Below are 25036 nucleotides of genomic sequence, written 5' to 3' on the forward strand. Positions count from 1 at the left end.
CCTCATTAACCACCACATGCTGAGCATTATTTACAAAGTTGTCACCTCACTATGGGCAGTTTTTTTAAAAGTGCAGAAAATTGCTTGTTTTCAAACCTTAACATCTTGGAAACTATAGCACTTAGGGAAACAAATTAATGACCATTTTACTCACCAACTCTTCCTCTTGTGAATGAAAGTATCCCCAGGTCTCTAGGCAGTTGCGTTGATGAGTAATGACATGGGGAAGAGAACTAACTTTCGCCGCGAGAGTGACGTGAGAGCAGGAAGTGTTCGTGTGTCTGCCCACAGTGCCGACTATGGCTTTGCTCTCAAGTTGATAACATACTCCACTACTAGATAAACTAGACACCTTTGCATCCAAGGCATGCCTTATGGCACTATTACTGAGCTCTTTTCTAGTATCCTTGGAAAGAGACTTGGCAGGGGTGGATGATACAGTTGACTACAGGTGACATGGATGGAATCAGACAAAGAGGAACCTGGAGAAAACATTGTACACCTGGCAAAAGCAAGGGACAGAATGACTCTCGGCCTGTTTGGTATAGAGGGACTCCCTCCCTACCCTTTGGTGGCAAGGTGAAATGGCAGCCAGTTCAAATGGTGGTGGGAAGACACATGCCTGTATAGCCGCTATCGGGCGGCCCTGTAGCAGCTCAATTATGACGTGTATACAGGCTGCCCGGCGGATGTGGATTAATATTGGTGTATTACATCTGCTTTACCTCTAAGCAGTAGGTTGTGCTCTCAGGTAGCATATCTGTAGTCTAGTTCGGGTCAGAGAAGGTTTTTAGTATGCAATTCGACTTTTTATGGTGATTTTTTTTCCCAATTTTTTAATCATTTAAGCCTCTTTAATGTCTTTTTTAAGTTTCCTTCACCTTTATACAATACCATATATTACTTGGCTGATTATGGTTGTATTCAACTTATGCATCTGCTTAAAATATAAAACTCTCAGTAGTCTGTTGTAATTCAAGCCCCATGCTGGATATTGCATACCGTAACCAGCTCAGCATTCGGCTTTGACCCAGATATTGTGATTCTGTCCATCTTGACTCTCTGTCCTAAAAACTTTGCCATGAGTAAAAGATGAAACTAAGCATATAAAAACAATACATACAGAAATGGCAATGATTAGGTGGATGTGCAGTGCATCCTTGAGTGCAAGGCCTGGGGGGGCTAGGTTTGCGATGGAAGAGTTGAGAGGTAGGTTGGGACCGGAGTGTATTGGTGTTGTGATGAGGAGAGGTAGATTGAGATGGTTTGGGCATGTGGAGAGGATGAGGGATGACAGTTTGGTGCAGAAAGTGAGAAGTGTTAATGTTGGGGGTAGGGTAGTGAGAGTTAGACCGAAAAAGACGTGATGAGGTCATTGAGTGTGACCTCAGGGTTACGGGACTAAATAGGGAAGCTGCCATAGATTGAGCAGCATGGAGAGCCATCATTATTTGACCAAGGCCAACAGATACAAGCGTGTTGGAATGATACAGTACAGTAATACAGTACTGTCCATAGTGTACTATTGTACATACTTACCAGGTGTTGGCATCGATTGGGAGAAACAGCACTTGGGGGTTTGCACCTGAAACACTACAGTACGCAATACAGCACAAGGGTAATTTAACAATCACAGTAGAGCAGTAGGACATGAGCACTGACAGGCCATTAACTTTGCAGTACAATACAATACAGTAGCTTGAACATAGGATGCCACAGAGGTAGTCAAAGCACTAGGGTTTTGCAACCACATGGTCAGAAGCGGAGAGCGCACAGGCATATCTTGGCTCTACAGCATCCACGAGCGAGATTGAGAGCCCTGTGGTATTCTTTGCTTGCCAGATAATCCACACGCCCATGACAGATTCTGATTGACTGGCACGTAGCAGGCATTTTCATTGGCTCCCAAGTTTCGGGATTTCCCCTGGCACCGGTTGGCTACTGTATATGAGGCAGTTGAGGCACCTCAACACTGAATATTAAACTGCACTTCCGGTTACATTTTGTTTCAGTGCTGGATGTTGCATAATTTAGCTGGATATTGCCTTAGCCCATTGTGTCTGGCACATATTCCCGTGAACCTTTCCCACGGCTGGGCATTCCTGAGAGAATTGTGTATTTTTAAACCTTCATATCTCAGTTAATACATAATTAAAAGTAAAAAACAAAGTGTCGTAATGCTCATCAATCCTTGACTTCAAGTTGATTGCATCAGATGGTCCATGAAATGCGTGTAGGGAGAGTGAGTGAGTGTGGAAAGGGGGGCCATTTAGTTGTTTTTTTGCCTGCTTCCTTATGTGTGGCAGAGATTTGGTGACACAACTAAGGCTTAGATTAGCCCTCCACAATAATAACACTTTGATAACACTTCCAGAAGACCGCAATCCACCACAAACACTATTTACTTGAACAATTTTCCATAATTGGGCGTACTTGCTGCTGGGAGGCCGATAACCATAGCAATGACCATGAGGTAGGCTGCCTACTGGCCTCACCACCACACTGCCTTACAGACAGACTCTCTCTCTCTCTCTCTCTCTCTCTCACACACACACACACACACACACACACACACACACACACACACACACACACACACACACACACACACACACACACACACACACACACACACACACACACACACACACACACACTTCCAAAAATGTAAAGATTTATTGGCAAGAGTATACATGAATGTTTGTAGTATTTTCGGTAACAGCTGTTTTGGTACTATATTTGTAACCAACCTCAATCATGGCCGAAAATGTAAACACGGAGGGACTCGAATTTCCAAGATTTGATAGAAATACTAATGTCATGGATCTGGTTAAAACATTGATTATGAGGATTAGTGAACTTGAAAAGAAAGTGGAGAATCTAGTGTTAAAAGATGTGTCTGAGAACACGGAGATTACTATACAGAGTCTGATTCAGTCTAATGAGACGGCGAATGAAGAGAAAAGAAATTTGAAGCTTGAAAATGTTGAATTGAGGAGAAAACTAGAAGAGAGTACTAATAAAACGGAGAAGGTGAGCAGTGCATTGGAAGAGCATAAGGCAAAGTGGGCACATGTAGAAGAAGAACAGAAAGAATTGGTCAGCTTAAGAGAAATCCAGGAAGAAAGAGAAATGAACAAGATAAAATTGGAAGAAAATGTAGTGAAAATACTGAAGAAAAAAGAGAAAATAGTGAGAGAAACTGTAGAAAGGAACAGATGCGTGGTAATATTTGGAAACAGGGAGGAGGAAGAGAAGGTTAGATCCGTGAGACTCGAGAAAGACATGAACCTGGTAAGAGGAATATTAGGTAAGATTGATCCCGAAGGATACAAGTGGGTAAAAGAAATTGAAGAAGTAAGGAGAGCAGGGCCTTATAAGAAAGGGGAAACAAGACCAATGAGAGTCAAGTTGTCAGCAGAAAGTGTAGTAGATGAGATCCTAAAAGTGACCTGGAAATTAAGCAAAGAGGCAGGGATGGAAAATATTATAATAAGAAAAGATCTGAATGAAGAAGAGAGAGAAGTTTTAAAATCATTGAAGGAAGAAGTAAAGGAAAAAAATAATAGGAGGACAGGAAGAATGTAATACTTTGTTTTGGAGAGTAATGGATATGAAAGTAAAGAAGTGGTATTTAAGGAAATAGAAGTGAAGGAAACTAAGGGGAATGGCTGCGGAAGATCAGAGGTTGAGGAAGTGGTACTGACGGAGAGTAGGAGAGAAGAGGGTATAATAAACATCAAAAATAATTTGAAGGTGACATATACTAATGTTGATGGTTTAATATCGGCAAGGCTCGAAATTAACGATTTCTTTAGAGAACATGAACCTGATGTCATGTGCTTTGTAGAGACCAAATTAAGAGAAGATATTGATGTTCATTTGAGAGATGCTAAATACAAACTGTGGAGAAAAGACAGAAAAGAAAAAACAGGAGGAGGAGTGATGATAGCAGTGAAGAACAACATAAATGTAGATACCGTGGAAATGGGAGAAGGCAGGGCTGAAGTGATATATATGAAATTAGAAACTGGAGAGAATGTTAAGAGAGATATGGCGGTAGTGTATGTTCCCCCCAAGACGAGAGCATGGAATGATGACGAATACCAGGAGATGATGTCAGATATAGCTAGCTATTTACAAAAAATAATTGAGAAAAGCCATAATATAATTTTGGTGGGTGACTTTAATTGTAAAGAGGTGAACTGGGAGGAATGGTACCCGGGAGGCGGCGAGGATTCGTGGGGCACTATGTTATTAAATATCATAATGAATAATGTGATGACGCAATGGGTCAAAGAAGAGACACGGTTTCGAGGTGAGGACACACCAGCAAGATTAGATTTACTGTTTACCAAAGAACCCGATGTAATAGAATCATTGAAATATCTCTGTCCTTTAGGAAAAAGTGATCATGTGGTCATTGAGTTCCAGATGATAATAGGGAACGTCGAGCCAAGAGACGAGCTTCATAGACAGGGAAGATACAATTTTGGGAAAGCTAATTTTACAGGATTGAGAAACTTTTTTGAAAATGCGGATTGGAGAAAATTCAGAGAAACAAGAGGGATACAGAGGAAGTAGGATATCTTTGTAGACCTCTATAATTTGAGAGTGGAAAAATTTGTACCAAGAGTAAGAGGGAAAGAAAACAGGAAAAAGGAGTGGTTTAATAGAAGGTGTATGATAGCAAAAAAAGAGAGAGATAAGGCATGGAACAATTGGAGAAAGAGAGGTAACAACAGAACAAAGGAAGAATATAAAAGAATTAGAAATGAATACACAAGAATACATAGAGAAGAAGAAAGGAATTTTGAAAAAGGTATAATAGACAAATGCAAGGATGAACCCAAACTGTTTTATAGATTTGTTAATGGCAAACTGAAACAAAAGGAAGGAATCACCAAACTGAAAGTAAAAGGAGAGGTCCATAAAGATGCAGCAATGCAAGCTGAAATAATGAACAAATGTTTCCAATCGGCTTTCACTAATGAAAAAGAGTTTTTGGAAGGGGAGGGAATGATTAGAAATGTACCAGTGATAAAAGATATAAAAGTGGAGGTACAGGAAGTGTATAAATTACTGGAAACTCAAGATGTAAGGAAAGCCTCAGGACCTGATGGAATTTCTAATTGGTTACTGAAGGAATGCAGAGAACAACTGGCAGATAAAATTCACAGTTTAATCGTGTGTTCTCTGGAAGAGACGAAAGTGCCGCAAGAATGGAAGAGGGCAGATGTGGTACCAATTTATAAGGGAGGAAACAGGGAAGAACCCCTGAATTGTAGACCAGTGTCTCTAACCAGCATGGTCACAAAATTGTGGGAGAGAATCCTGAAAGACAGATGGATAAAATATCTAGAAGAGATGAATATTTTGGCTGAATGTCAGTTTGGATTCAGAAGTGGAAGGTCATGTGTTTCTAACTTGTTGAGCTTTTACTCAAGAGTGATTGACGTGGTCATGTGTTTCTAACTTGTTGAGCTTTTACTCAAGAGTGATTGACGTGGTACAAGAGAGAGATGGTTGGGTGTATGTACTTCGACTTAGAGAAGGCCTTTGACAAAGTACCTCATAAGAGACTAATGTGGAAACTAGAATATATAGGAGGACTGAAGGGGAAACTTCTGGAATGAATGAGAGACTTTTTGAGAGACAGACAAATGAGGACAGTAATAAAGGATAGGATGTCTGGATGGAGGGAAGTAACAAGTGGAGTCCCTCAAGGCTCGGTGTTGGCACCAGTAATGTTCCTGATTTACGTAAATGATATGGTAGATGGAGTGAACAGTTATGCAAGTCTGTTTGCTGATGATGTAAAGATTTTGAGGAAGGTAGAGGTTGAGGAGGATTGTAAAATGCTGCAGGAGGATTTGGATAGGATACATGATTGGAGCCAGAAGTGGGAAATGAAATTTAATGTAAAGAAATGTAAAATATTGGAAATGGATAAAAGTACCAGGAGGCCATCATTGAATTATTTGTTGGGTAATGAGTTAATCACAAAAATGAGAGAAGAGAAAGATTTGGGAGTGCTGGTCCAAGATAGTTTGTCACCAGAAAAGCACATTAACAAGATAGTTGGAGAGACTTATAAACTCTTGACTAACATAAGAGTAGCATTTCATTATATGGATGAGGAGATGATGAAAAAATTAATAGTGGCCATGATCCGCCCTAGGTTAGAATATGCAGTGGTAGTGTGGTCCCCACACAAAAAGAAAGATATAAACAAGATTGAGAGAATACAAAGAACAGCAACCAAGATGGTCCCCAGTCTGGCAGACCTGTCATACAGGGAGAAGCTAGAATAGCTGGATTTGCCTCCTTAGAGGAAAGGAGAAAGAGGAGAGACATGATTGCAGTGTTCAGGACCATGGTGGGAGTAGATAAAATTGACAAAGAAGATCTGTTTGTTTGGGATAAGAGAGTAACAAGAGGACACGGAATGAAATTGAAAAAGTCAAGCTGCTTGAAGGATATCAAGAAATATACCTTTCCTTACAGAAGTATAGACTTATGGAATAGCCTGGACAAAGAGATCGTTCAGTCTAAAAACTTAAACGAGTTTAAAGCTAAATTTGACTTACTGAGAAACAGCGACGGAAACCCACGTGCATAGTACATTCCGTGTATATCACAATTAGGTATATTAGGTAAATACATAAATATTTGGAACGACTTAGATGAAGAGGTGGTGCATGAGAAAAACATTCATGTGTGTAAAGGAAGACTTGATAAATGTGGATTTGGAGACAGGACAGCACGAGCATTGCTCAATTCCTGTATACTACAAATAGGTAAATACACACACACACGCACACACACACATGTATGTTTGGCTTGCATTGTCACTTGATTCTGGCACCACTGTGCGACTAGAAGTCTGGGTATTACATCTACTACAAATACTACTATTATTACTACTACTACTGCAACTATCACTACTACAACTACTGCTAATACAACAACTATGACTACTACAGCTACAACTACAACTACTATAACTACTACTATTACTACCTCACATACTACACATACTACCACTACTACTAAAACTACTGCTACAACCACTACTATGAAAAACCTAAAAAAAAATATTATGAACAAAGTAGTTATTCATGTACTGTCCGTAATCGGAAGTACATACCACCATGACTTTTTTTTTCCCCTGTGATTTGTACTTTTTCATCATAAAACAAATATGTATAAACATGAAAACTTTCAGGAAAAACATATGGCACTGACTTTATCATGAAACAAACTTTCTGCTTCCATTATTCACATAAATATACACAGAGCAGTAAAATCATTTTTTCGCATTACACAAAACCAACATACTGGTATTTACTAAACTGACACATAATTTTGCATATGACTCAGACTTCTTCCACTCAGTCTTTGAGTGAAAGTCAAAGAAACAGGTAGCGCACAGTGCCACCTCACATTCAGCACACCACCACCTCGTCATATGGCGTTGCTGTGGTTGGCACGATGAATTGGCGCAGACATAGCAACGCCAGAAGACTTCTTTGCCTGCTGCAGGTGTGAGAGCTACGCTTCCATGTAATGCCTAGTGAGGTAGTTCCTGCACTGCAGCCAGTCAGGCAGTTGCCGTACACTATGGCTCCGTTTCACAGAAGGCATTACTTGGCCATATTTCTTCAGAAGGCCATAAATTACATCCATCTCTAACTGCCTGAGGGATGTGCTGGTCTCTGGTAGATCCTTGCACAGAATGAAGACATTCAATACACAGATGTCAAGTACATGTAAGAATGCCTTCTTGTGCCACTTACAACATCGCCTCAGACAGTCGATGGTGCCGATCTGCATATCAGATTTATCGACGAGTTGCTTGTTGACGTTATAATTGATAATGGCATCAAGCTTGAAGGCTGGCTGCCTCGTTTTCTTATAGAACTTGCTTATGTCTACCAACTTAACTACATGGACTGTGGAGAGGACATTTACCTTTCTCTTATCATGCCAGTGAATAGCAAGGAATTTACTGGATTTCAAGATCCTGCATTCCCCCTTCATGGTGCCCTTGGGAAAGGATGGCCAGTGGTTCCTCTTTGCATGGACAGTGCCACACGATCCAATTTTTTGTTCTTGCAGGTACTTTGGAAGACTTGGTGCCGTGTAGTAATTATCGATGAACAGGATATGGTTGCCACCAAAGTACCTGTCCATCAGCTTTTTCACAACTGAGTCAGAGAAGCCATGGGGATCGTCCTTCGATAACTCCGCATCACTCGATGTATAAACAATAAAATTTAACACATTCCCAGTCTTGCAGTCACACAAAACAGAAAACGTAATTCCAAAATGATGTCTCTTTGAGGGAATGTACTCAATGAAGGCAAGACGTCCCCTGAACAGAACAAGCGACTCGTCAATAACAGCCTTCTGGAATGGCCTGAAATAGGATAGAAATTTCTGCCTCATCATTTCCAGAGTCTAGCGAATTTTTCACAGCCTATCATTCGGTTCTGGACCCATATTCGTGGAGAAATGCAGGCACCTGAGATGTCAAGGTACCGGTCCCATGACATATACTTACCGAACAGGGTTGCTACAATCTCATCCACGAGCCAATAATCATGAATATTATGCTTTTTGATGTGAGGCATCAACATGGTCAATGCTAGCCAAACATACATCTCGCCAACATTTGTCACTGTCCATTCTTTCATCTTTGCACTCTCTCTTATGTGTGAAGTTTCACTCCAGTTGCAGCAGAATTCCCTGAATGCATTTATTTCTTTCACAGTAAACTTCATGACTGCTGTTGTGAAAAAAGCAATGAAAAAATCAACAGTGGTAGATGATGGATTGCAAGGGAATTCTGGCTGCACACCTGCATTTGTGTCATCAAACACAGGTACATCGGGCTGAAACCCTGTCCCTTCCTCCCAGGCAAATGTTTCCAACCTACCCACCCTTGGTTCCTGCCTTATCTGCCATGCATGTGGGCTGTCCCACGCCCTGCCATGGCCCCTAGCATGTCACTGTGGTGGCGAGTCCGCCGAATCATCACCACATGAGGCAGGTGATGGTGGTGGTGATGGTGATGATGCTGGTGACAGTGATAGTGGTTGTGATGGTGGTGGTGATATTCGGGGATGGACATGTGCCTGCCGGCCATAAACAGATTTCCGCCATGCATCTACACCAACATACCCAGACATACTTGGCTGTGGTGATGAAGCACGTGATGCGGCCGGCTGGCGTGGCGAGACACGTGGTGAGGCAGGCCAGCGTGGCGAGGCACGTGGTGAGGCAGGCCAGCGTGACGAGGCACATGGTGAGGCAGACTGGTGTTATGTGGCACATGGTGAGGCAGGCTGATGTGGCGAGGCACGTTGTGAGGCAGGCCTGCATTGTGAAGCACGTGGTGTGGCAGGCCTGTGAGGCGAGGCACACAGTAAGGCAGACCAGTGTGGTGAGGCACATGGTGAGGCAGGTAGAGATTCAAGACATGTGGGAGGGGCAAGTGTTGAGCGAGGATGTGTGGAAATTTCCACGTTAGGCCATGAGTCATGCTCTGGTGCACGGCTTAGCCTGCGGCGTTTCCTCCTCCCACCATCCTCCACCTCCTTCCTTTCTTCACTTCCTACCTCCTTTTCCATCTTCTCCTCTGTGCAGGTATCCCCGTTTGTAGGATCATGAATATCATCTGACCCTTTTTCATCTTCAGAAAAGGCTGATGATCGTGCAGAGGGAAGAGATCGCCGCACAGTGGAGTACTCACGGTCACCCTCCTCATCTGATGCGTACATTTCGTCAGAGGAGGAGTAACTTTCCCCAAGCACCAGTCTGCTCAGAGGAGTAGACTGTAACACCGGTTGAACAGAACAATACTCCCAAGGTGGATGGAAAGCTGATAACAGGGAGAGCTGGAGCTCTTGTTTCATCAGCCCTCAGTACGAGCTCCCGACCATCCCCCTTTGCTGAACTTTTTCAGTGTTTCATTAACACAGAGAGTAGGCCAGCATGCTCTCAAATACAAGTTTCTCTAACTCTCAGCACCAAACTACAAGCACATTACACACTACACATCCTTTCAAAATTGAATCAAAAGTAATGACATCTAATATCCAAGCTTTGGAGTCCCCGGGGGGGAGGGGGGAGACCATAAATGTCCCCACCATCTGCCCCTCTCCCGGTGACAACTTAGCGAACCATGGTCTGACTCACATTTTCTTCATTTCTACAACGTTCGTGGCCTTTCCTCCAACTTTTGCCCTGTTGAGCACCACCTCTCCTCATCTAAACATCACCTTCTCTTCCTAACTGAGACTCAGCTGTCTGAAGCAGCTGATAGTAAACCGTTTTCTGTATCCTCCTACTTCCTCTGTACTCATTTCAAAGCCAAAGGTGGTTGTTGTGTATATGTACGCAATGACTTATCTTGCTCTCATGTTCCTGAACTTTATTCTTCTGAATTCTCTACTCCCTGCCTTCAGCTTTCCCATCATTTTCTGACTAAATATATCTGTGCTGTTTACTTATTGCCTAATTCTACTGACTATGAAAAATTCTTTGACTATCATACTTCTGTAATGGAACACATTCTGTCCATTTCTCCTTTCTCTGAAATCTCCATTCTAGGAGATTTCAGTGTACACCACCACCTTTGGCTCTCCTCTCCTCTCACTGATCCACCTGGTGAACAAGCCTACATCTTTTCTGTCATTAATGACCTATAGTCTCACCAATCTAAAACCAAGGTTTGGGTGGAGTCCAGCCGGGGATTTCCTGGCGTACAGCGTTGCCTTATTTCCTATACTCTGATTGGCTAGTGGGTGACCTGACACCGTTAGAGTTCGTCCGCTCACATCTCGCCACGTGGCCTGACATGACTTCACCCACTTCTGTGTGTGTGTGTGTGTGTGTGTTTGTGTGTGTGTAAAGACAAACTAATTTAAGTTATGAATATAACCAAAATAATGAATTTAAAAATTGCATTCTCTCTCTCTCATATAATTTATGATTTTTTACCTGGTTATAGCCTTTAAATTACACTCTACATATTAAAACTTAGACTTGCTTTCCACACCACCCAAGAGGTAAAAGTCACGGTGCGTTTTTTTTCTTTTTAAGAGGTTTCCCCGATAGGCCTATTCCTCTTCTCTTACAGCATGTAAGAAATTAGCATGAATCCTCCTCATCAGAAGAGGTGAGAGTGATAGTGAAAGAATCAATGAAATTATCAATTGCCACATATCTTTTTGCATCATCTGTTTGAATTTGTTCTGTGTGCATAACAGCATTTCTCCAGTTTTCTGATGTAATTTTCTCAATTGCCTCATGAATAAGTGGCTTCATATCGGCATTCTGGAATGTATTCCTTTTTGATACATAGCCTTTAAGCTGAGCTCATATGAGTTCTATTGGGTTATACTGGCAGTGATAAGGAGGCAGGCGTACAACTCGATGGCCGTGCTCTGAGGCAGTCTTGTCGATGACGTAATTTGTATCGGCAGCAGTGATGTGGCGAGTCACAAGTTCCATAAGTTCCACTTTCAGGAGACCCTCTGGTACTGTTATCCCCTTCTTCTCCAGCCATTCTATTATTGTTGCTTTATTGTTGGAACCTGTTGGTGGTTTATGCTTTTTCCTTGAGTGATAGGATGCATTATCCATCACAATAACTGAAGAGGGAGGAATGTTAGGTAACATTTGTACCTGAAACCACTTCTCGAATGTCTCGGCGTTCATCTGATCGTGGTAATCCCCGATATTTTTTGCTTGGAATATCAGGGCAGCTTCGGGAACAAATCCATTTTCAGTTCCGGCGTGCAGAATAATCCAGCGGCCACCTTTCCCTGTCGGTACCCGCATTCCCTCGGCTTTTCCTGAGGTGCTGTCTACCCAGCACTTAAAAACCGTTTGGTTTTGATTTATCCAAGTTTCATTTAAGTAGACGATAGTCTTGTCAGAGCTTGTAAGTGCCTTCATTTCTTTCAAAAACTTGCACCTGGCAGAGGTTACGTCACTGCGTTCCATTAGAAATCTCCGTCCATCAACGCTTGCATACTGAAATCCTATTTTCTTCATAACTTTTCTTAAAGTTTCACGGCCGCCGGGGTGAGAAAGGTTACTCTTCATTTCTGCGTGGATTTTTTCAAGGGTAGGGATTTCTTTTCTGTCATAGAAATTTAAAACAGTTCTGCGTAACACATCTTCATTGAAGTTATCAAAAAAGTCTGCAATTGGTTTTACACATTGCCTTTTCTTGGGAGACGTAAACTCTGGAGAGTTGTTTTCTTCATTATCTCTTGCTTCTCTGCGTATTGCTTCAATCCTGCTCTTGCTAAGTCCTGTTGCTGCAGCTGTTCGATGAATTGCCCTTGAAACATCATCGAAAATTCCTACATACTGCTTCTCCTGCAGAAAATACTGGCTTACTTTGAAGGCCATTTCTTTGGCTTGACTATGTAGATGCGAGCGAGTTGGCGTAGCTGCCATTGTGTCTGCATCAACATAGAAAATGAACAGTGGAAGCACGTGACAGAAGCTTAAATCTCCCTCCAATGGATTAACTCCCAGTATGGGCCTGGATGTTGCCGCTCGTGAGTGTTTTAACTTATTTATTTCTATTAAGAAAATAGTGTATGTTCTACTGATTCCTTCAAATTATATTATAAACGTAATTGTTACATTACTTACCAAACTTAGAACTACCGTGAAAGTCGGTAAAAGTAACTAAATTTTTTTCAGCAACACTGTAAAATATGTATGCCACATTTCTTTATTGATGTACAAGAGCCATATGCATTACAAGTTTACCTTCCTTTGATATGCTAGAATACTTACGTTTATATTGTATTAGTATGTGTTTACCTATCTGTGATGCCTATTACATATATAACAGAATCTACTCATCGCTCGTTTAGGAAGTATGGCATGGTTGCACCCAGCGCCAGACCCCACCCAAACCTTGGTTTTAGATTGGTGCGACTATAGAGCAGCATGTACAGCACCCTACTCGTATCCCTGGCCACCTTAGAGAGAGCTCCAATATACTTGACCTCATCCTTACAACTCATCCTTCTGTTTACACTGTTAATCTTTCCTCTCCGTTGGGCTCCTCTGATCACAACCTTATTGCCTTAACGTGTCCTGTTGCTCCAGTACGGCCTGTGGACCCTTTCAAAGAACATCGATTGTAGCACTTTGGAGCTGCGGATTGGGAGGCCCTCAGGCAGTGCTTCTTTGATTTTCCCTGGAATGATTATTGCTTCCATGATCGGAAGCCATCTGGGTGTGCCATGTGCATTACGGAGGCTGTTCTCCCTGGCATGGAAGCATACATTCTCCACTCGTATCCTTTGACTAATGCAAGAAAGCCTTGGTTTAATCATGCTTGTTCTAATGCTGTCCACAACAAGGAGAGGTCCTATAAAAGGTACCAGAGCCAACCCACCTCTGAATCACATCTTTTTTATGTCTCTGCCTGGAACCATTCTACGTCTGTTCTTCGCACTGCTAAAAATAATGTCATCCGTACTAAGTGCTGTCAACACTCCAACCCGAATTCTTCCCACTTCTTCTGGCACGTTGCCAAAAACCATTCTAACAACTTTACCTCATCATCCTTCCCTCCTCTTTTCTACTCTGATGGCTCTGTAGCTATTTCTTCTACTGATAAAGCAGATCTCTTTGGTCAAACTTTCTCCTCCAATTCCACCTTAGACAATTCTGGTGCTGTTCCTCCATCACTTCCCCCCTCTGACTTCCACATGGCTGACATTAAAATTTCTTCAGCTGATATATTTTCTGCCATCACTGGCCTCATTGTTAACAAGGCGTATTGGCCTGATGGAGTCCCTCCTGTTGTCCTCAAGAACTGTGCTTCTGTGCTTACACCCTGCCTAGGTAAACTCTTTCGCCTTTGTGTATCAGCTTGTATCTTTCCTTTTTGCTGGATGTTTGCTCTCATTCAGCCAGTCCCCAAAAAGGGTGACCACTCCCAACCCTCCAACTATCGTCCAATTGCTTTGAGATCCTGTGTCTCAAAAGTTTTCAAGTCAGTTCCTAGTAGAAGCATTTTAAAGCATCTTTCCTATCACAGCTTTCTTTCTGATAATCAGTACCGGTTCCGTCAGGGACACTCCACAGGCGATCTTCTCACCTACCTTTCAGACTCCTGGTTAGCCTTCTTTCAGGACTTTGGCAAAAGCATTGTCATTGCACTAGACATCTCAAAGGCTTTCGATTGAGTCTGACATAAATCTTTAATTTCCGAACTACCTCTTACGGTTTCCTTCCTTCTGCGTGTGCCTTCATCTATAACTTCCTTTCTGGTCGTTCTATAGCTGCTGTTGTAGACGGCCATTGTTCTTCTAGATCTGTCATCAGTGGTGTTCCTCAGAGCTCTGTCCTATCACCAACTCTCTTCCTTTTATTCATCAATGACCTTCTAAGCTGTACATCTAACCCTATCCACTCGTACGCTGATGATTCCACCCTTCACCTTTCCATTTGGTTCCTGCAATGTCCATCTCAGCAGTTACTTCAACAAACAAGGGATGAGGCTATGGTGCACTTAATGTCTGACTTGGTTCGTATCTCTGACTGGGGTAAAAATAATCTATTGTTTTTAATGCATCAAAGACTCAGTTCTTGCACCTATCAACCCGACAAAATCTTCCACAGGTGTACCCACTAATGTTTTATAATATCCAGCTCAGTCCTGCATCATCCTTGAACATGCTTGGGGTTTCATTCGCTTGGGACTTATCTTGGAAAGATCACGTAACATCTCTTGTAAAATCTGCTTCCAGGAGATTAGGTGTGCAAATCTGACTGTACCTTCCTTATCCCTGCACAGTTGTTGGCTTTATACTAGGGTTTTATTCGCCCCTGTGTAGAGAACAACTCTAATGTGTGTGGAGGCTCCCACATACAGCTCTTCTCAATAGTATGGAGTCAAAGGCTTTTTATCTCATTTAACTCTCCTTTTCTTGCTGGCTCCCTTCAACCTCTGTCTCTTTGCCGCACTGTTGCAACTATCTCTCTTTTCTGTCGCATCTTCAGTGATAACTGCTCCTCTGAACTATCTGCTTGCATCCCTGCATCTCTACGACAGACCTGTAGCACCTGTCTAGCAACAAACTCTCATCCCTTTTCTTTCCAACTCTCTAATGCAAGAGTTAACCATTACTCCCAGTCCTTCATTTATGCAACAGGTCAACTCTGGAACTGTCTCCCTCTGTCTGTATTTCCTACTTCCAATGATCCCCAGTCTTTCAAATGCAGTGTGTCCATGCATCTCGAAATGAACAGTTCTTGAATTTGGCTCTCTTTTGTATTGTTTTTGTTTTTTCTTGGAAGGAGTGGTTTGTGGGCTCCTGGCCTTTTGTTCCTTCTTCCTTGCATTTATAAAAAAAAAAAAAAAAAAAAAAAAAAAAAAAAAAAAAATTGGCAATAATGGCAGATCCGATTCTCTCCCTATCGCACTATCACTAAGGCCCTTCCTTTCCAGGCCTTTAAACTTCATTAGTGTTAAAGTTGACGGCTGTGGCTGAGGGTCCAGACACAGAAAATTTTTTGCGTAAGTCGGTCCATGACGGAGGTATGCGGGCAACAGAAACATGACTGGGATGCATGCTGGAGGGTTGCCAGTGGCTGCATGTGATGGAAATAACCAACTGAATATTCAGACAATGGCGCAGATTTCTAGATCAGGTATACATGTCGCCTGGATGGCTCCGGGATGACATGTATACACGACACCTGGATGAGATGAGTTAATAGAGCCAAGATACTGTAGCTGCGCCAGATATTGCGTCAACGGATAATTGAGGGTTTACTGTACTGTAGTGTTGCTGTTTTGAGTTTGCTTTACTTTTATACAGTACTTTTTTTTTTTGCTTGGCTAAATATGGTTGTATGCTGTTTGTGCATTTGCTTAAAGTACTTTAATGTCTCTCTTTTAACCCCTTAAACGCGGCCGTGAACAGTCAACCCCCCCGAGTGGCGGGGTTGTATCGCGGTCTGAGTACCTGTAGGAAAATATTAGCCAAAAATCAGAGATTAACCGTAGAACATTATACTTGGTATGGCAGATAGTACTTACATTCAGCTTTCTCCAGAGACAGGTGTTGAGCCTTCGTGGACTACCCAAGGACTTGTGGAGACTTGCAAAGTTGGGTAACCAAATCTTCACTTTCACACCTCCAGCAACCTGGTTTCCCCTCTACCACAGCCTCATTCTGTCACAGTAAACTTTATACTACAACGTAAAGGTAGTTTGGAATCCGTATTTGTACAATAAGCACTGAAAATAAGGCTAAAATCAACGGAGCGTACGGCCGACATGCAGCGCGGTGGCAGTCTTCCCGTCACTCAACAAACATTTCCATTTTCACAGCTAAAAACATGTATACTACATTATTTTCAATCGTATTACTTCCCAAAAGATCACCGCTGCGCGCTTTTTATTCTGCCTTACGCCTGTCACTTTATTCTCGTTCCTGTCGGCTGCTTGCACTGACTGGGAAGAGCTAGAACTCGCCATAATGTCACTTTGAAAGCCTGCGGTAAACTGACGCTAAACAGGGGCAAACCGTGCGAAAAAAAGCTAGTGTTACAACTGGGGAAACAAGCGTTTCCTATTAGCATAAACTGCTTGTGAGAGGAGAGTGCAGATTTACAGTTCTGAGCAGTCAGAGTGCTGCCATGTATCACAGCCAGGCTGGCCGGGCCATGGTGGGGGGGGGAGGGGGGAAAAATGCGATACTTGGCGACGACTGAGGTCAGTAGTACAAAGGTAAAGTATGCTAATTGTAGCTAAAGGGTGGTGGTACTGATAGACAATACCAGCTGGAGTCTGCTTGCCCGTGGTTATTCAAAATTTACTAGAATCGCAAACGCGACGCTCCGCCGTTATGTCCTTTTCGCCGAGCGTCGCAAACGCGATGATCCGCGTTTGAAGGGTTAAGTTTAGTTTACCTTTATACAGTACCTTACATTACTTGGCTAATTATGGTTATATACTATTTATGTATCTGCAGAACATTCTTTATAATGTCTGCTGAGGGATGGGTGAGTGTTAAAGTAGAACTAATCATCATTTTTACCAAGGGACTGGTGAATGCCAAAATAGAACTTCTCAACATGAGTTGTATGTTATCATTGTTACAGTTTTATCACAAAATTAGGTGCAGTCACAACCCAGTATGTGATTGTCTGGTATGTGATTGATTGCTGTAATGGTCACTGAAAATTTATACTGTACCCAGTTTCAGGTAACAGTAGCAAAAATCACTTATAGGATTTTCATGATGAACCCCTGTGGCAGCATTCTATCTTCACATGCCGACAGTCATATGATTGAGCCAAGGAGGCCACTCCTTGTTTACATGTGATCAAAACATCATCGCTATTGCATAATAATAGTGCAAGTGCACAAAGAATAGTGCAATATTAAGTGCAGAGATAACTTTTTGTGTGTGAAATATGGTTGGTCGCTGTTTTACAAATGGTTGACTCATGAATTTTCAACTTTACGATCTTGTGCTTTTAGTATAGTACTTAATAAATTACACGATATTCAACACTTCATTGTAAAATAGGCTTTGTGTCAATGATTTTGCCCAACTGTAGGCTAATGTAAGTGTTCTAAGCACGTTTAATATGCTTTGTAGGCTTTGCTAGGCTATGATGTTCAGGGGGTTTAGTGTATTAAATGCATTTTCAGCTTACAAAAAATTCCACATACAATCAGTTTCTTGGAATATAACTCGATCATAAGTTGGGGACCACCTTTACTGTGACTTGTGACTTGGAAAAAAGTCACATCACTCTCCCACCACCTCACCACGTTGTTTTCATGTTGCTTCATCACATTACTCCCCACTGGCCACACCATTATGTTCTCCCTTAGCCTCACTGTTTCACTCTCTCCAGTGCTCATCACCTCTTGATGCCTAGGTCCATCAGCTGTCCCCCTCCCCCTTCTCCCCCCCCCTTTGGAAGCCATTGACTTCCAACATATCCTCCATGAACCCATGTTAAATCGATGTCAATGTATAGTTTATAAGTATGCAGTTGGTTCTTACTGACATTAACCAGTCATAAATCGAGTCATGACATTCCTGTATGTACTATCATTTTTCTGGATGCAAGAGCATACAGAGGTTGGGGGAGTGGACTTTCTGACCACCATTTGGTGGTGGTGAAAGTCAAGGTTCATATGAAATTGAGGAGTAGGTGAAGAGAAGGACAGGAGGAAGTAGTCCATACAAGGAGGGTGGAATATAAAAGAGAAGTGGAAGAGCAATTGGGTAAATATGATTTGGAGCAGATGGGGAATGTGGAAGGTGAATGCGAGATATTCAAAGAAGAAATCTTTGCAGCAGGTGAAGACAAAAGGGAGTGCAAGGAACAGCATGGTGGAATGAAGAGGTGAGACAAGCTGTGGCACAAAAGAAGAAAGAATATAGTAGAGGAAGATGAGATACAGAAGAAAGAGTTATATGTCGAGAGGAAGAGAGAGGTGAAAAGATTAGTAAGAGAGTAAGAAGAGAGTGGATGAGGAATTTGGAGGGAAATTGAGTGTAAGTGAAGGGAATGTAAGAAATCGTTTGGAAAGAGGTAAAAAGGGTTAGACAGGATAATGAAACAGTAAGTCTGGGAATGAAAGATAAAAATGGTAGATTGCTAGTGGAAAAGGAAGAAAAAGTGAGCAGATGGAGGGAACACTTTAAGGAATTACTGAACATGAAGGATGAAAGTAATGTAATTATAAGTGGCTGGGGAATGGCTGGGAGGAAGAGGAGGGATGTGAGAAGAGAGGAAGAAATCAGTAGGATGGAAGTAGTGGAAACAGTGAAGAAGAGTTAATATGAGGAAAGCCCCAGCAGTTGATGGAGTGTGTGGTGAATGCTGAAATATGGGGGGAGAGATAATAGTAGAATGGATATAGGAGATATACAGATTGGCCTGGGAGGAATGTAGAATCCTGGAGAATTGGAAATCAGTTATAATTATTCCCCTATACAAAAGAAAAGGGTAAAAAGAAGTGTGTGGTAATCATAAAGGCATTTGACGTCTTAGTGCAATAGGAAATGTATATGGGAGGATACTTATTGACAGAGTTAAGGAGGCAGTGGCTGAATTGGTAGAGAGCCAGCCTGCAGTCCTAATGGACCCAGGATGGAATCCCGGCTGGGGCAGGGAACAGTTTGAGGATTTGAATTTCATAAAAGCTGACTTTAATGATCTACCACAAGACCTGCCAACATGTAAAAATACCCCCGCTAATACCAGTACACCGGTCCTGTATGAGACAGGCCTAGCATGTATTCAGTATGGGTGATAGTGCTGAAGTAGTGACATGTGAAGGTATGTAGAACTACTGGGCCTTGGGATAGGCCCTGAAGCCTTGGCCCAGAGTCGGACACATTAAAAAAATAAAAAATAAAGAAAATGATAACAGAGGAGTTAGTTGGAGAAGAACAGGGAGGTTTCAGGAAAGGATGAGGTTGTGTAGATCAGATATTCATTCTTAGGTCTCTAATGGAGACGTTTTTAGAGAAGGGAAAGAAGTTGTATGTAGGCTTCATGGATTTGGAGAAAACATTTGACAGGGTGGATAGACAAGGAATGTGGAAATTATTAAGAATATATAGTGGTAAATGGGAAGTTGTTGAATGCTGTAAAGAGTATGTATGAGGGTGCTAAGGCTGCAGTGCTTGTGGATAGTGAACTAAGTGAAATTTTCTTTCTGAATGTTGGATTGAAACAGGGATGTGTCATGTCTCCATGGTTGTTCAATCTGTTTATAGATGGGGTAATAAAAGAGATACAAGGTAGGGCAGTGAATGTCGGAGCAACCCTAATGAAAGAGCGCAGTGTTTGGAAACTCCCTGTGCTGTTGTTTGCAGATGATATTGTATTGTTAAGTGAAGACAGAGGGAAACTGCAAGGCTTGGTGAATGAGTTTGGGAAAGTGTGTAAGAAACAAACTCTAAAGGTGAATGTAAGGAAGAGTGAAGTTATGGTCTTCAAGAGAAATGAAGCCACTGAATGTACAGTGAGGCTGGATGACAAGGAAATGGAAAATGTGAGTGCATTCAAGTACTTGCATAGTGTGATGAGTAAGGATGGAAGTTTAGAGGGTAAAGTGCTTGAAAGGGTACAACAGGGAAGAAAGGTTGCTTGTTCTATTAAAGCAGTGATAAGGAACAGGGAAGTGAGCATGGAAGTAAAAAAGTCGCTGCACAATAGTATTGTGATACCAACTCCAACTTATGGACGTGAAGCTTGGATCTTGTTGGAAGGACATAAGTCAAGAGTGAGAGCAGTGGAAATGAGTTATCTGAAAGGAGCATGTGGAGTTACTTGGAGAGACAGACTGACAAATGAGGAAGTGAATGAGTGTTGTGGTGTGGATGTGGATGTGATAGAAAGCATTAGGCGAAATACAGTGAGGTGGTTTGGCCATGTGGAGGGAATGGAGAGCAGGAGAGTGTATTCAAGTGAGGTGGAGTGGGGGAGAGAGGGAGGGGAGGCTGAGGATGAGATGGAGGGATGGAGTGGAGAGGTATATGAGAGAGGGGGGGGGGGGCGTGAGCTGGGAGCAAGGCAGTGAAATGGCGTTGGACAGTGCGACCTGGCGGCAGTTTGTTTGTGGTCACCCCTTACGGGATTGAGGCATCTGGCAGTAGATAAATAGATAGAGATAGTAATGGTATCTTAACACTGAAAGTGGAGTCTCTGAAAAGTCCAAGATCATATTAGCATTTCTCCCCTTTTGTAGCTGGTAGTAGGTGGTTGTAGCCATCATCCACTCAGTGTGGTGCTGCTTCTTTCTTCACCTTTATCATTCATTCTCTGTGTCTACCCTCCTCTCTTTGTATATCTTCCATCCTTTATTTCACCTTTTACTACCATCTCACCATTTCAGGTGGCTCTGCACTGAGTGACAAGCCTAATAAGTGGCTCTGCACTGAGTGACAGGCCTAATAGGTGGCTCTGCACTGAATGACATGCCTAATAGTTTCCTGTAACCCAGAAAATCATTTACATTGCTGGATGGTGACCATATAACCAGGTAAAAGGGTGATGGGAGTCTACTATTGTGCTTCTGTTAAATTGGGGGAGAGATGCAAATGCAGCATTCTGAGATGCTGTCTACTGCAAGAAAACATTGGTTCACAAGATGGCCTTGGAGGGGTGGGTGCTAACCTGCAGTTGATGGTCTGCACAGCCAGACAGACCAGGGTTACTCAGCAACAGCAACAACAACCTTTATGCAGTTTGCAGTGCCGTTAAGAAACATATCTGTACTCAAACTGTGGTCATAGAGGGACTTTAATAGGTAAGTTGGGGTCAGGCTGGAGGGTTAGTTTTCACATTAGAGTTTTGTAATGGGATGTGGTTCTACACTTGTGCGGACCTCACGTGTTCAGTACCCTAGGTTAACACTTTGGCTGCGTATCTGTAGGTCTGCTATTGTTCACTAATTTGTATGTGCTTGTTCAGGGGTGGTGAAGAGCGAGGGATGCCACGATCAAGCAGCTTGGGTGAATCTCTGCGGAGTGATGGCGGTGGCAGCAGCCTGTCTGACTGCTCTCCACCGGCATCAGAACGACGTTACTCACACACTGCTGCATCTACACCCACCAGGCCACCCCAACAAGTACATTATCACTCCTCACTGATATATATCTCTGTGCTGAATGTGGTTAAGTAATTAATTTTTATCTTATGTTGTATGTGCAGATTTATATATATATATATATAACGGCCATACCACGTTGAGTACACCGCTTCCCGTCCGATCAGCGAAGTTAAGCAACGTGGGTCTGGTTAGTACTTGGATGGGTGACCGCCTGGGAACACCAGATGCTGTTGGCATCCCTACATGTCAAGTGGGGTTGGTGGAGGATTAGTGCCCCTCCCTGTAAAACAATTAACTCTAAGCCATTGGCCACCCCGTCTGGGATACATGGCGTCTGGTAATGAATGAATGAATGAAAATATATATATATATATATATATATACACATACATACATACAGTAAACCCTCTCCATTTCAGATCCATATAACTCGGATATTGGACAAATCGGATCTTTTTGGCTGCCGGGCAGATAATTTTAATTCAGATACAAATCCAATTTAAGCTACAGGAGTGCTCTGGTTAGTACTTGGATGGGTGACCGCCTGGAAACACCAGATGCTGTTGGCATCCCTACGTGTCAAGTGGGGTTGGTGGAGGATTAGTGCCCCTCCCTGTAAAACAATTACCTCTAAGCCATTGGCCACCCTGTCTGAGATACATGGCGTCTGGCAATGGATGATGATGAGTGCAGTACAGTTTTCATACAACACGGGATAGGTTATGCAGAACCTAATGCAAAATCAATTTTGCACTAAAATGTGACATATATTTACATGTAAAATAGGGGATTAGGTTCTAGGAGCCCCATATTTTTCGTTAAAAATATATTTATAGATAGGTTATTAGAAATATGTCTACCGTAAGACACCCAAGACAGTGTGTTTACATACAATGTTGCCGACTGGACACATCAGTGCATTCTAACCTAACCTAATCAACTACTGTAGTTTTATCCCCTAATGCTCTCCATAAAAATTTTAACCACCAAGGATTGCCACTAAGCCTCTTGAAAGTCCTCATTACCAACCTAGCAAGAACTTCTGACCCAACCACCATGTTAATAATGGCCGTCCAGCATCATGCATATTTCGCCAAGAATCACTTTCGGCGCACTCATTAACCCCTTAAACGCGGCCGTGAACAGTCGACTCCCCCCGAGTGGCGGGGTTGTATCGCGATCTGAGTACCTGTAGGAAAATATTAGCCAAAAATCAGAGATTAACCCTATAACATTATACTTGGTATGGCAGATAGTACTCACATTCAGCTTTCTCCAGAGACAGGTGTTGAGCCTTTGTGGACTACCCAAGGACTTGTGGAGACTTGCAAAGTTGGGTAACCAAATCTTCACTTTCACACCTCCAGCAACCCAGTTTCCCCTCTACCACAGCCTCATTCTGTCACAGTAAACTGTATACTACAACGTAAGGGTAGTTTGGAATCCGTATTTGTACAATAAGCACTGAAAATAAGGCTAAAATCAACGGAGCGTACGGCCGACATGCAGCGCGGTGGCAGTCTTCCCGTCACTCAACAAACATTTCCATTTTCACAGCTAAAAACATGTATACTACATTATTTTCAATCATATTACTTCCCAAAAGATCACCACGGCGCGCTTTTTATTCTGCCTTACGCCCATCACTTTATTCTCGTTCCTGTCGGCCGCTTGCACTGACTGGGAAGAGCTAGAACTCGCCATAATGTCACTTTGAAAGCCTGCAGTAAACTGACGCTAAACAGGGGCAAACCGTGCGAAAAAAAGCTAGTGTTACAACTGGGGAAACAAGCGTTTCCTATTAGCATAAACTACTTGTGAGAGGAGAGCGCAGATTTACAGTTCTGAGCGCTCAGAGCGCTGCCATGTATCACAGCCAGGCTGGCCGGGCCATGGTGGGGGGGGGGGGACGGGGGAAAAACGCGATACTTGGCAACAACTGAGGTCAGTAGTACAAAGGTAAAGTATGCTAATTGTAGCTAAAGGGTGGTGGTACTGATAGACAATACCAGCTGGAGCCTGCTTGCCCGTGGTTATTCAAAATTTACTAGAATCGCAAACGCGACGATCCGCCGTTATGTCCTTTTTGCCGAGCGTCGCAAACGAGACGATCCGCGTTTAAGGGGTTAAAAAAAAAAAAAATGCAGTGTGAAACTTTTTTTGAAAGTCATCAGTCATCAACAATAAAGGAAAAAATATACTGAAGTCATCAGCATGGAGTGATTGCATACTTCTCACTTCTCAGATATACAAGATTGCGGTAATTGTGAATAATACACAAGGCAGCCAAGCAGGATAATTTGTATGACAGAATAATTCACAAGAACTGAACTCACATAATTATCTTACCCGACTATTTACGTCAACACATAGTGTCTTCACATACTGTAAGAGCAGAATTTTCTTAGCCAAAGACCATCAGTTCATAACAAAAGCTCAGGCACAAAGCCTTTTTCTTCTTCTTCTTCACACTCGTTGCACTAAAGGCGAAAACTTGAATTTTACTGCTCCTTCGTCATTAACTTTTTTTTTTTCCAACAAAGAAACTATCCACATCATAAACACATCCGACTCTGATGACTTTGGCTCATTTTATGTCTGGTCATTTGCATTTAAACTACACCACACGTCACTTCGTCCAACAGTTTTACATTTTCCTTTGGAATAAATGCTTTTCTTGTGTTTATAGCACTTTCAGAGTGCTTAGGCCTAACTAAAGATAGGCTCAGAGTTATGAGTGAAAATCAGGAGCATGGAAATAAGCAAAGAAACGCTTCTCATCACAGCTATCTGTCTGATCATTTGCATTTAAACTCCTACACCACATGTCACTTCATCCAACAATTTTACATTTTCCTTTGGAGTAAATGCTTTTCTTTTGTTTATAGCATTTTCAGAGTACTTAGAGCTAACTAAAGCTACTTTTGAACCACTTGCTGAGAGTTCTGAGAGGAAATTGGGAGCACGGAAATAAGCAACTAAACACTTCTCATCACAGTGACCATCCACACAACACTGAGGCAGGCAGTGGCAGGTAGTACGGGACATGGGTACAGTACTGTAGTGTACTGTTCAATGTTTTTGTGAAAAACCCTTGTTTTAGAGAGTGTGGGTGTGCTTTGAGGACAGGGGCAGGTATGTGCTCTGATAATTCGGATTTTCGGATATTTCGACATGGGGTTCCCCCCAATTAATCTGAATTAGAGAGGGTTTACTATATATATATATATATATATATATATATATATATATATATATAATAATAATAATAATAATAATAATAATAATAATCTGGCCTTTTGTTTCTCAAAAGCGCCAGTTCTTCCTTTGGGAATTCACTAGCGCTTGACACCCAACCATTATTTTTACAATTACAAGAATTGTGACATTTCTTGT

The 25036-nt window shown here is 42.2% G+C and overlaps 1 protein-coding gene and 1 non-coding gene across 4 annotated transcripts in view; both read left to right on the plus strand.

Moving 5' to 3' along the window:
* Nucleotides 1-25036, plus strand: part of LOC145392515 (uncharacterized) — a 356359-nt gene that overhangs the window by 56784 nt on the left and 274539 nt on the right. For all 3 annotated transcript variants that reach the window (XM_080266909.1, XM_080266907.1, XM_080266908.1), the window contains exon 5: nucleotides 21502-21658. In XM_080266909.1, the coding sequence (XP_080123035.1) occupies nucleotides 21502-21658 (157 nt within the window). The remainder of the gene's footprint in view (nucleotides 1-21501; nucleotides 21659-25036) is intronic.
* On the plus strand, nucleotides 21759-21876 carry LOC145392610 (5S ribosomal RNA). Its single transcript, XR_013896040.1, has one exon. It is a non-coding gene; the product is annotated as a 5S ribosomal RNA (ribosomal RNA).

This window comes from Coenobita brevimanus, chromosome 22 (assembly GCF_032717465.1).
Source record: "Coenobita brevimanus isolate Jiangsu-jjx chromosome 22, ASM3271746v2, whole genome shotgun sequence".
Lineage (NCBI taxonomy): Eukaryota > Metazoa > Arthropoda > Malacostraca > Decapoda > Coenobitidae > Coenobita > Coenobita brevimanus.